The sequence below is a fragment of the Orbicella franksi genome, chromosome 1, assembly GCF_964199315.1.
Source record: "Orbicella franksi chromosome 1, jaOrbFran1.1, whole genome shotgun sequence".
Lineage (NCBI taxonomy): Eukaryota > Metazoa > Cnidaria > Anthozoa > Scleractinia > Merulinidae > Orbicella > Orbicella franksi.
The window spans coordinates 10,708,415-10,720,962 of NC_138145.1; the positions used below are offsets into that span (position 1 = coordinate 10,708,415).

The window sequence follows — 12,548 nt, forward strand, 5'->3', positions numbered from 1 at the left end:
TTTAGAAGGATGTTATATGGGGGACACCTGAAAACTACAAAAACTCAGTTCCATCCAGTTTTTCAATATTTGATTTGCTTGTCTTATTCCGAAAATGGGTCGGGTTTTCATTTTCAATGATATTAGCAATTTTTAATAGCATTTTTTGCCCAATGTTTTTATCTTTTAACAGACTTAAATTTTTTGGCGCCGAGACATAAATATCACTATAGAGATCTTTATTTAAATTTTATCATTACGGCGGGCGATATTTGAAAATGAACTGCCATGCAATTTCATTTTTCGCAGCTCATATCTATTAACGGTTTTAATGATCTCAAGGACAAAGTGGGGACCATTTTAATAAATGAAATGATGCTCTTTTTAATTTCGCAAATTACAATGTCCATTAGCGGGAAAGCTAAAATTGTTGTGATTCATGACAGTCCATGTTTATTGATCATGTTTACCGAACCATCCCAATTTAGCTGTGAGCTATAGCTGAAAACCAAATCAAATTGAGTGCACGGTTTTAAGCAATATTCATACTGATTAATTAAAACGCTGAAGCCCACACAGTTATGAGACGAGAAGCAGGCTTTTAAGCTGCCGAACTTCGCTCACATTCCTTCCATTATCATTATTTCCCGCGCTCGAAAAATGTTACAAGTACTTGTTCAAGGGTACAGAGGAAGCAGAGAGGCGGCTTGTTTTACAGGAAGTGCGCAAAACAGTGTTAAGATATCTTATAACCGGTCGTTTTATCATTAGTAAAATTGTCTTATTATTCGAAGAACATTAGCATTGATATTGGTAGCCTTTATGTTAGATGAGTACAAATAACCTCGAAGGGGATTTCTTAGCCACGCGTGTGGCAGGTGCGCGGGATCTAGTTTTGGCATTAGTAATGAAATTTACCATTGTATGCATTCAAACAGGGCTTATATTAATTTTCAATTTTCTCGAGCGTTGTGGCTAGGAGGGTGAGTTCTCTGCAGCTGCTCGGCTAAAAACAATTAGCGCCGAGGCCCTAATCAGCTCGGGCAGCTAATAAGTTCAAATAGAGCGAGTTGGAAGGATCATTTCTGCACTGAGCTCAATCTTCACACACGCATCTAAGGATCAAACGGACCCTGATCGAACCATGGAACAGTCTCTTGGCTTGGGAAAGCCACATAGCCAGTATGTAGTCAGTGATGTACTGGGAATAGAGACCTTGGCAACCTCATCTTCTAAGTGTAAGCACAATTTGTTTGTCCTCTTGTTGGAAATAATATTAATTTAGGGTTAGAAAGACTTAAACTTCTAACTGGGCATGTCAAAAAGAATTGGGTTTAACACTTCTGCCAAATTGTCTCAATAGTTCCTTCACTGGTGTACAGAAGCTATCAGTCTGCGTCGGCTGATCTGCCACCGCCTCCAGAGGGACAAGGACACATAGATGGTGAGAGCTCTGCCACAGTCAGGAGAAAACAACGTCGAAACCGCACCACATTTACAAAACAACAGCTACAGGAACTGGAGAAAGTTTTCGAGAAAAAGCATTATCCCGATATCGCTCTGAGGGAGGAACTCGCCGCCAAGATCAACATCAGCGAGGCGCGAATCCAGGTAATACAAAACAAAAACTTGTTTTCTTGCGCTTTACACGTAAAATTGGAAACTTTCAAATTTGTACAAGTTTCTGTTTTCTTCATGTTGAGTGCAGGAAAGAGATCTAAAATCCGATCTTTAAAAATCGTTATGTTACAAAAAACTAATGTATAAAATAATCGGGTGTGGTCGTTAGCGATAGCCGTGTGTAATAGTGGGGTCATAATTGTATTAGGACGCCGAGCAATATTATATTACTAGTGAAAATTGTGTGATCGACGATATACCTTCAAGCTTAGTGAATTTAGGCATAATTGAATTTCCTTTTTTCCACCTTTAAAAGTATGGAGATATTGCCAATAAGAGAACAGCACGAATGTATTCAAGGTATAAAGTTTCAGTGGTGTTTTCTAGAAGCGCTGCTATTTAAAAAAGTCGAACGCAACTAACAATTGCAGGTTTCGATCTGCTGAATTTTACATTCATAAGGCCTTTTCGTTTGGTTTTTTGTCAACCGTTTTCTTTAAGCCGTACATTTCGCTGGCACATCTAAAAATTGTTGTATTAAAAAGCAGTCTAAAAAGTTGGAAGTAAATCGAAATACTTTATTTTGATAAAAGCCACAGTAATGGGGCTGAAAAAACGTAGATCAAGATTTCGTCACAAACTTTACGTTGCCGTTTTCAACCACCGCACAGGATCATCGAAGCTAAATTTTTCTTTGGAATTGTTATTTGCGAAGCAACATAAACTGACGAGTTAGTCTATCGCTAAACTTTTAATCCTCAGTGGAAAATTTAAACAAATTTACATGACACGCACAACAGCAGCGGCAAATTAATGATAACGAAAAACATTTAGTTCCTTACAATATCTCAATTTAAACTAGCTTTTTCACCGTTGTGGAAACTTCCTGTTGCCCTTCCCTTTGTAACGTTTTCGACCATTACTATAAACACATACAAGTTCCGATATTGAGATACACAATTAATAGCCAAAGCCATCAAGTTTATTTGTCTTCAACCATTTATAATTCTATCCACGTAAAGGCTTCCTCAAATTGACCTCCGATGCAATCTTTTATCCTTGAACTGACTATTCTGTGAGACTTCAGAGGTTTTAATTTTGGATTTGTGCACACGCTGTTAAATAGATTTTTGGAAATCCTTTTAGTGCGCGCCTTTTGTTGAAAGCCATTAAAATTAAGTTGTTTCTTTTAAGAAAAGTAGTGTAGAGAAGAGGTCGATCCTTTAATCAAATATGTCATTTCTTCTTAGGTTTGGTTCCAAAATAGGCGAGCTAAATGGCGAAAGAGACAAAATCCAACGCAGAGTTTGACAAAGAAAGTTCGCTATCAAAGCGATAAACTTGGACCGCACCTGCCTATAGCTCCCCGACCAGGCATTCCATGTGGACCGCCTAACTACTTCCTCGGTTTGTCGGGCGCAGTTCCTGTGAGTGCTCACCATCACACATATCCAGGGATTCTAACCTCTCTCAACGCTACAAACTCCAGTTACATGTCCTCATCGCAGATACCGATGCACAATGGCGCACTTTGGCCTTGTCAAAGTGCTGCGTTCTCAAGCCATACCGAACAACCCAAGATGGCGCTTGAAGCTCTAAGGATGAAAGCTAAGTCGCACGCTTCCTCGATGTCTGCGTTTGAATTTGTTCCGTCGTACCATTAGATGATTATTTAAGCCGCTCTGGCGAGCGAGAGAGTTACGAGAGAGCGAAAACCGTCCTCAGAGCTTAACTCGAAGGAAGCTATTGTTAATAACAAATATTTCAAATTACCAAAAGATGAAGCAAGGCCACTGAAGAAAATATGAAAAACACTTACAATGTTTTAGCTGGTTGTTCCTGTAAGGCCATTGTATAGATGTGTATGCTTTTTTATCTTAAAGACGAACTTTAAAATTAGAGAGACAACCAAGAAGACATTGGTGAATTTGCAGCCGTTTGTAGTCCATTAGGTATTTATATTATATAAAAAAGTAATATTGTAGAGCATTGTACCGCGATGTAAGTAGTCTGTTTGAAATTAAGGCGTGCGCTGTATAAAATAAGAATGCGCTTTTTTTAAGTTCTACTTTAACGCCTTTTTGCGCTATTAGCAAGTTTTCTTCAGAAAGACCGTAATGGCTAGATGATTAATGAAGTTGCGAATACTTTAAAGGCTTTTTAGCTTTGCTTTGGCTGCGTGGCCCGAGGTGCTAACTTATCAAAAGCAAGCACATTTTCAACTTGTAATTTTAGTAACTGTATTACATTGACATTCAAACAGTATTAACACGGTAGCGCGACACATATGAAAAATACGTCGATTACACATTTATATCGTAATGAGATGAGCGCAACGCTCAGAAACAATGCAGTAAAGATGAACACAGTTAACAAAAAATTTTAAGTTCCTTAGTAAAAACATTAAAGACTTCCATAAATTGGTTTATGTTGAATAAATAATTTGCTATCTTTAATACTGTACTGTGGACACATAGTAAATACACGCATAGAAGCACTAGATCGACTTGCTCAAATTAAAGACCATGCAAAAGGTTTAGGGATATTAATACTGCGTCCTGAATTAATCTGGGATGTTTACCTGAGAGTTTGTGACCATCGCTAAAACGTCATTTTTTTGCAACCACCTAACTTTTCGTGCTTTAGTCGAAATAGTCCATTAGATCAGATTTTCGTCATAAATGGTTAACTGGCCGCGTGCGCGCAAAAGCAAATCATTCACAAGAATACTTCAAGGGAGAAGATTTGTTAGAAATGTAAGTTTCCATGGATGGCCAGAACATTGGAAGGCTATTATGAACGATACAGTGTAACATATGATAGCGCAGTATTTTCACCCCCCTCGTCTGGCTGGCGGCCGGTTGCTTACTCGACTTGCTATCGACTAAACGTCCAATTTATACCCTTCATTCCAACTATACGGTGGTTCTATTTATGTCTTTTTACGCGGTCGCTAGAAAATCGTTTACCATTTCTTGCCTAGCGCTGATTTTGAACATCTTGTAAAATTTAACCATATCCTCTCCAAACCTTGTTAGTCGGGTATTTTTGATACGGAATCCTATATCGAAGAAGGTCTTACACCAATGTTTGATGATAACACTGTTTAGAATTCAAATAGTACAGAAATGTTAAAAACTAGCAACTTTTCGCAAGCAGTCCGCTCTGTTGTCTTTCTTTTACACCAAATAGTTGTTGAAGACCCTTCTGCGCTCAAATCAAGGTGGCTTAACCTGAAGATTACTTGTGTTATCTGAAACAGACTCAGTGTTGAATTTCTACAATATATGTCGACGGCGACATCATTTCTTTGATGTGACAGTGTCAAAAATGACTAAAATAGAGAAAAAAAATACGGTAGGCCGCCTTATCAAAGCTACTACAGAGGTATCGGAAAAGGGAGAAAACCTGGCGAAACCGCAGGAAAAAAAGAAAACTGATAGGAAAATAAATAAATGAATAGACTTAAAGAGGCAATATTTCCTTCAAGGTAGGGTTTGGTATTGCGATAATTTTTGTTTTAGTCCTAAGCTTTTCGAAGTTCTTTTTATTCCTAATGAGTTGCAGCGTGTAAATGATTGTGTCTGGATAAATTTACAAATTTGCGTCGGTTAGCGTCTTAACTTTCTCCTTTGACTTTTAATACGTACAGGAGACTGTTTTCGAAACTTTGATAAAGGTCTTTTCAATGAGCTATCTCATCGTTTCAAAGGCTTTTTTAAAGACCGTTGTTTTCTAAACAACGTTTTGTGATAAATGCGAACGACAAATTACGCGAACACGATAAGTTATTTGCTATTGTGGCTCGTCTCATCAGCGATCGACATTAGCATAATTGCTCACCTAGCCTCCAGTTTTCTGATGAAGAGAATAAAATCGATCATGAAACCTTAGCATTCTCTCTCAGGCAAGAAAAACCACAAACGAACACTTGCAAAGACTTTCTTGTGTGGGCCTGAATTAAACGCTTCAAGGAAACGTCAGTCGAACCTAGAATTTGAAAGCTCAGAGAGTATTTGTGTAGAACAAGCGCAGGTGTCTTTTCTGATATACAATTTTTCTTTTACTATCGCCTATGGGTACTTTAAAACTTTCCCTAACGTACCATCACTTTAGCTCATTTTTACCTCTTTGATTGCATGAGTTTTCCACTGGATTTATTTTCTTCCCACTCGAGTTTATTCAACAAGACAAACCCCAAGACAGATTTCTCACCACGGCTAAAGCAGTTCAAAACCTCCGTTTGCCTTCAGAAGAAAACGTCCCGAGGTGTTTTGAATAAACAAGCCGTTATTACATGCGTCATAGTGATAGCGGTAACCTAAACAGGGAGAGAGACATGGTTCTTGATTAAACACGGAGAAAAACTTTCTTTGTTTGAAAGAGTAATAGAGGTCAAACAAAGAGGAGCGAAAACGCTTAAATTAACGGTTACTATGGAATTTTTTTAGGACTGATATTACAGAATTCAAACAAAGCATGGTCTAGGTAATCTTAAAGTGAGAACGGGAAAAAAACAAAATGAACTTAAACGACTCTTCCATCACTGGACTTTCATATTTGATTGGAATTGCGAGCAATTAATCGTTATGAAAAAGGGATCAAAAAATCATTTCTCCAGGACTCAGTATTTACAGAATAAAAGGCTAACGTGAATGTCGTTTAAGACCTCCTGTGTCGCTTGCTTTAAGTATAATTCATTTTTAATTAGAAGAGAAACGTCTAGTTTTTTGAAGCTCTAATTATGACAAATAAGACTAGCGTCTCGCTGGCGACATTATGGGTGCAAAATAGAGAATTATTTTTTGTATATATCTAATTGCTTTTCTTGCCTCTATCGTTTTAGTGAGAGTCCTCTGTTTCTAATCTTTTATATTTGTTTCAATTGCTCTCAACTCTTGAACATTTGTGGCCGTGTCTCGAGTCTACTTGCAGAAATAAAGCGGAATTTGACGAGTCTTAGTTCAGTGCTAAAAGACTGCTTCAACTCTTTTCCTGTTCAGTCGGCGTTAACTGAGTAGCGAGGCACGCAACCGCACGTTAACCTAGTTTCTTTGGTAATAGTATAAATAAGGCGCTAATGACAAGGAAAATGAAGTTTGGCTGGTAAAGGCATTATAAGATCTCAACTGGAAAGACAAAAAAGTTTTAAAAGAAAACATCTCCATAACTGCTTAATCAACATTTCAGTTCTCAACCAGTGTCCAGGTGTTTCTTTTACGACTGAGAAATGCAATTTTCGAGTGGTTTTAGTGATCTGCTAAATTATCATATGGAAGGGGAACAGCACTATCGGTCGACATGGACTGAATGAAAGAAAAAAACAGCGGCAATTAGATTTTGAAACACCTTCAGTTGTTCGTGTAAAAAGGTTGAATTCAGTCGCCATTCGCGATTGATTTACGGTCATAAAGAATGACAACGAAAAATAAAACTTTTATGCATTCAGGCTAGCTGTTTTCGCATTTTTTGTTTTTCAATGACCTCTTTTAATCTCTTTCCTTTTACAGCTCTCTTTTCTCTTCGTCTTTTCATTTCCGCTCTCGTGTGAAAAAACCAACTTATATCATGACTCATCCTTTCTGAGATGGTCGAGTATACCTTTAAGGTTATCCCCTTGGTCGAATAAGATCTTTCCCAATGAAGTATTAATGGTGTTTATACCCAAATAAAACTGTCTGTTTCGTGTTAAGGTACAACTACAGTTCTCTATTGTAAACAAAACAGACAAACGGACTTCAACTGAAATACAGGTCGGTAGGCATGCTGTCAGTACTAAGCAGATCGGCTTGGAAGCTATCTGACAGTGGAGGGAAAGGCCTTGCTAGGAAAGAAGTTTTTCGTGTTTAGATGGCCACGGAAAACTATTAAATTCTCAATTAAATTGTCAGTCATTTTATTCAGCGTAAACGCTTTTTATCACTCAAGATAACGAAGCAAAAACACTAACCGCATTAGCTTTGAATGCAGGCTTATGTTAAGGCAATTTTACAGAGAACAAACTCGACCCTGCCCTTGATCTCCGATCATTATCGGTACATTCCACATTTTGTTACCAGTATCGATCAAGTCCTTTGCCAATTCCAACGCCTTTCACTCCAAATCATATGCAAAACGGGATCGGAGCTATAGTTATGTCATTTGAAATATTTATTCAGAACACAATATCATAATATTAGCATGTGCCGGTGACTAACTACCACCTGGATAAAAGAAAAAAAAGAAAAAAAAAAACATGTCAGGTCAGCCGGCGGAAATTGTTTATATTAGAACAAATGTCGCGTCTCTTTATAAATGGCATGCTTTTAAAACAGGGGCTGGCAGGTTTAAGAGAATTTATTCAGAGTTCGATTAAGCACCATTATCTCTTTAGTTTTGACTGCGTATACGGTTTGGACTAGGAGACAAAAAGAGCACAAAAAAAGAACGAAACGTGTTGCGACGATCCTGGGATAACGTTATTCTCAAACTGTAAATAAGACAGGAAACTGAATTTAAGGATGAAACGCAGAACTCAAGTTATGGTCGAAACAAGTAATTTATAACGCGTTCTCAATTACTCGATATGGTGCCATAGATGAATGCACAACTTCCTTTTATGACTCACATTTGAAAACAAGGGCGTGAATCTGCAGAATCTGTAGCACAAAATGATAAAGATAATTTACATATATGTTTATAAGTGCTTAACTTGTTCGCTCTACCTTACTCAACTTCTAATGAGAATTAAACACCTCTGTCAGGTAATTATTTAAGCCTTGCATTTACCCGCTGGGCATGCTGATTACTCATTACGTCTCATTTCCAGGTCGCATTTGATTCTTTGTAGCTTATTTAAAGACTCGTGAATTTTAATTTTCCCTGTCAGGCTATAGTCCATACAAATTCCCCGCCAAAGATACGATGCAGATTAGGGTTTCAGTCTCAAAGAGTGCCAAAAAAGACTTAATGTGCTTATTAATCGGAAATTAACAACATAGAAATACCACTGAAAAAGATATTCTTGTTTCAGATCACATATATAAGTGTTCTTTACTAAAGCAATGACACTTGGCCATTGTATGTTTGATCTGTATAAGAAAAACAAGATATAAGCCGACGTAATCAGAAAGGACGTGGCATAAATATAGACTTGCCACAAGTTCACCTCATGAGTTTCAGGGACCTGGTGAAATAGATAAGTGAGCGAAGCGAGCTGCGAAGTTTTAGGGCGAGAAGCTGCCGAGCGACCGACGAAGTCGAAAATAAACAAGGCGAAGTGCTTTTCTGAAAGTCTAGCAAAAGTACTGAGCACATGGTATTGGAAACTGACCGAAAAAAAAAAAATTAAACACAAAACAAAATAACCGAATTTTACATAGATCTTGGAGACACATGGACCAATATTTTCAACAAAATTCAAAGCTGACTTACTGGACTAAGGACCTGATTCATATACACTTAGACATATAATTTTAGCGCACGAGGGATGAAGATGTGAAGGAGGGAAAGGTAATTTGTCTGTCTCATTCTCAATGTCCTGCTAAGGAGTCTTGTGATATTCAAAGAAATAATAAAGGTATCTTCTGAAGAGCGCAATTAATACTTTCATTTGAAGCATGATCAGCATCAGAGCGAAAACAAGTGAAGTGTCACTAGACATTCACCTCGATTTTTCATCGACAGAATAGCATCGAAATAACTCCAAAGAAATAACTCAGAGTTAAATAGGTCTTTTCCGAGTTGCTTTTACCTCAGTTTCAAAACGAGTCCTGGTGCACAACCTTTCACATGGAAATGAGATTTTCTTGCGCCTTCATTATCTTGCAAATCAAACTCATTTCCATTGAAAGGTTGTTCACCAGAACTCGTTTCGAAACAGAGGGGAAAATGCACCTCGAAAATGGCCTATTAACTCCACGACTAAAAAATGACTGCAGTTTTGGAGTTGACATACCTCCCTACAATTTTTCTTTTGCAGGGAGGTATGTAGCAAATAGGTGAAACGTTGAAAACGAGAGGATTCTGAATTTTTGGGCGCGTGATCACATCGACCCCTTTCCGAGTTCTTCCAAGCATCGTAGAATTCACAATCCTCGGAATTAATTCCACAATGTTCCGGGAGCCTTGCATACCGGAGGGAGACAGAGAGAGTTCAGAAATGACATTTAAGCTAAACGGAAAAAGGCAAACGGCAAACGGCAAAAGGCAAAAGGCAAAAGGCAAAAGGCAAAAATTGCCTCTGGTTTTGTTTTCCTTTTTTTCAAAATAACAAAAAAGTGTTTTCACATGACGTCATGGCAGCCATATTGGTGTCGCAAAACAATGAAACGGAGACCATGTTGGTGTCCCAGACAAATCCTGTGCGTTTTCACTCAGTTTCCAATAAATTTACCTTCGATAATTGTCCCTCTTTCCACAATTGTGATAAATTCAGTTTAAACATAAGACAAAGAAGGAAAAAGACACTGTTCACTTCGGATCCAGCTTCCCGGCTTCACATCACAGCAAACCTGCTAGTTTTCGATTGTTTTCGACCGTTTTCGACCAATCGAAAAAACAAAGAAAGCATCAACAATATTACATTTATAGTTCCAACAAAATCTCTTCTTCTCCTAAATACCACTCGGCACAGATTAAATTTAAATAGAATGTGGAGACTCCTTTAGGCTGATCAAGCGTTGAATCAGTTTAAGTTCCAGTTAAAACTAAAGTTCTTTACAAACTGTTGAGAAATCTCAGCGATGGGAAAATGACGAGCTGGTTTCAGCTGGTTGGGAAATTAAATCGGATTTATAGACAATGATGGACTCTGGTAACCGTGGAATATCGACTGATGTAAGGCACTTTGAGCAAACATCAGGAACGCTTGTCCCAAAGTTTGGGATCGTGGTTTGTTTCATCAAAGAGTATAAAGAATAGAAAATGCCGAGAAATTTTACGGCTGAAGTCAATTAAGCATTTTTCTCAAACTTAATACAACGTTCATATAAGACCTACAGTGCGACTGCTCTAACCAAGGCCACCCTACAAAATTTTCCACAAATTTAATGAATAAAAATCTTCGAGGCTAACAAAAGTTTTCTAACAAATTATCCATGTAATCAAGCTTACATTACAAAGGCAACAGATTCGTGGTCAGTTTGGATAATTTGTTGGAAAGCTAAAGTTAACCTCCACGATTTTTATTTGTTGAATTTGTAGAAAATTTTGTCAGGTGGCCTTGGTTGAAGTTACATGAGCTCAAGTCAACCCCCCAAAATTCCGTAATTTAATGTACTCAGTGAATGACAGAGGAAAGTTTTCCCAAAGTTCGCAGTAAAACTTAAGAGGATAAGAAATTATGACTCAAAGGTTGTTATTAGAGACGAGGGGGCCTAGAATAACAATGAAGCCACCCATGAGCTATTTCATCCAATGCCCCATTTCAGTCACACTGGCACACGTGTACAGAAAACTTACAAAAAAGGCAAGTTTGTCACTTAATTTCGACTAAATATGAGCTTAAGCTGCTTACTGCGACAAAGGAGCTTAAAGATTTTAACGTTACCGTTTCCAGTTCCGATTCCTCCACCTGCTTTGCGGATAACCAAAAGTTTACAATGTTAACCGCTTCCGCTGTAATGTACAAAGGTACAATGATATCCAAAGCTGTTTTCTTCACCGTTCTTTGGTTACGGTTACTGTTAGCGAATTCCTCGACGTCTGCATAAAGGTTTGCCTGTCTTATATTAGGTTTACTGTGGCTCTTAACTGTAGAGTCGAAATTGGAGAGAATAATCCTTTTTTGAACATTTCCCCGCAACATTTGCACAGAGCAGAGGTGAAAGGAAAACACCGGGCGCGCGCTGCTGGCTGTTTTGGCGGGAAAAAATAGGCCGCAATGAACGCCGGGAGTTTTCGTGATAGGCCGCGTTCTTCAAATACAGTAATTCCGAATTTTTCAAAGGCCCTTTTCGAGGGTCTTATTTTTTGGAGGCTTATGTTCGAAGGGGCTTATCTACGGAGGGAAATTTGCGTCTCAAGCTTATAGTTGGAGGGAAATCTATGTCAGTAATTTGCACGAAGTTTTTCCTGAAACTCGCCCTGAGGAAACTTAAAACAACCGCAAACTACTTCATTGAAAACGCAATGCTCAGTTCAAAGGTAAGGTAACATCAATAAACAGGTGCGAAACACCTGGTACTGTTCACATAAAAAGAAGATTGTGATACTGTACCGTTTTGCTTTCTTTTATTTTGTATTTGAGGGCAATTTCCGAGTATAAGCCCCTGGGGGCTTTATATTCGGTGGGGTGATTTAACGAGGATCTTTTGCGTCACGAGTTTGGGGGCTTATATTTGGAGGGGCTTATACATGGAGGGGCTTATTTTCGGAATTTTACGGCATACCCCTTTGTCAAATGTACCGCCCTGCCCGGCTTACGGTCACCTCGTTATTACGTTCAGTTTATTTTTGTCCCGGTGAAACGCCCATACATTTTCTCATAAGAAAATCCCGTTAATGCGGCCACCCTGTTAATAAGGCCTACGGCCACATTCTGAAATCTCGACCTGTATAGTCTCTTACAATTGTTCCCCGTTTACACGGCCACTCAAACCAGTTGCGTTCGTTTTTCCACTGTTGATATTGTATGTAGTGACTAAAGTTTCAATTTTTTAAAAAATTATATCTGTATTCCCGACGCTTAATTTTTTTTTAATTTTTTAAAATTTTTTATATATTTTTCTCGGCATATTAGCATGACTGTATTGCTAGGGGCCTAATCCGCCTCATCAACCCGAGTTGAAATAAAGTTACTTACTTACTGACCAGTCATGAAATTTGACCTTACCCCGTTAATTATTACGGCCCGTTGGTTCCAATGTACTTTACCAAAACGTTAAATACGTTATGAGAAATTGAAAAGTATTGTCAAAATCATTATGACGTGACGAGAACTAAAAAAGCTGCCGCTGACAAACGTTATA

At 38.2% G+C, this 12,548-nt stretch overlaps 1 protein-coding gene across 1 annotated transcript; it reads left to right on the forward strand.

The window, feature by feature from the left end:
• Positions 1 to 244: 244 nt before the first annotated feature.
• LOC145483179 (retinal homeobox protein Rx2-like) lies at positions 245 to 4,219 on the forward strand. The gene is made up of 3 exons (XM_081461769.1): positions 245 to 1,217; positions 1,343 to 1,590; positions 2,850 to 4,219. The coding sequence occupies exons 1-3, from the start codon at positions 1,124 to 1,126 to the stop codon at positions 3,261 to 3,263; spliced, it is 756 nt and encodes a 251-aa protein (XP_081317895.1). The 5' UTR covers positions 245 to 1,123; the 3' UTR covers positions 3,264 to 4,219.
• Positions 4,220 to 12,548: the final 8,329 nt, after the last annotated feature.

Coding starts and splice junctions, on each gene's coding strand:
- LOC145483179 (XM_081461769.1), top strand. CDS start 1,124: ATGGAACAGTCTCTTGGCTTGGGAAAGCCACATAGCCAGTATGTAGTC. Junction 1,218..1,342: donor GGCAACCTCATCTTCTAAGT/GTAAGCACAATT, acceptor TTGTCTCAATAG/TTCCTTCACTGGTGTACAGA. Junction 1,591..2,849: donor TCAGCGAGGCGCGAATCCAG/GTAATACAAAAC, acceptor ATTTCTTCTTAG/GTTTGGTTCCAAAATAGGCG.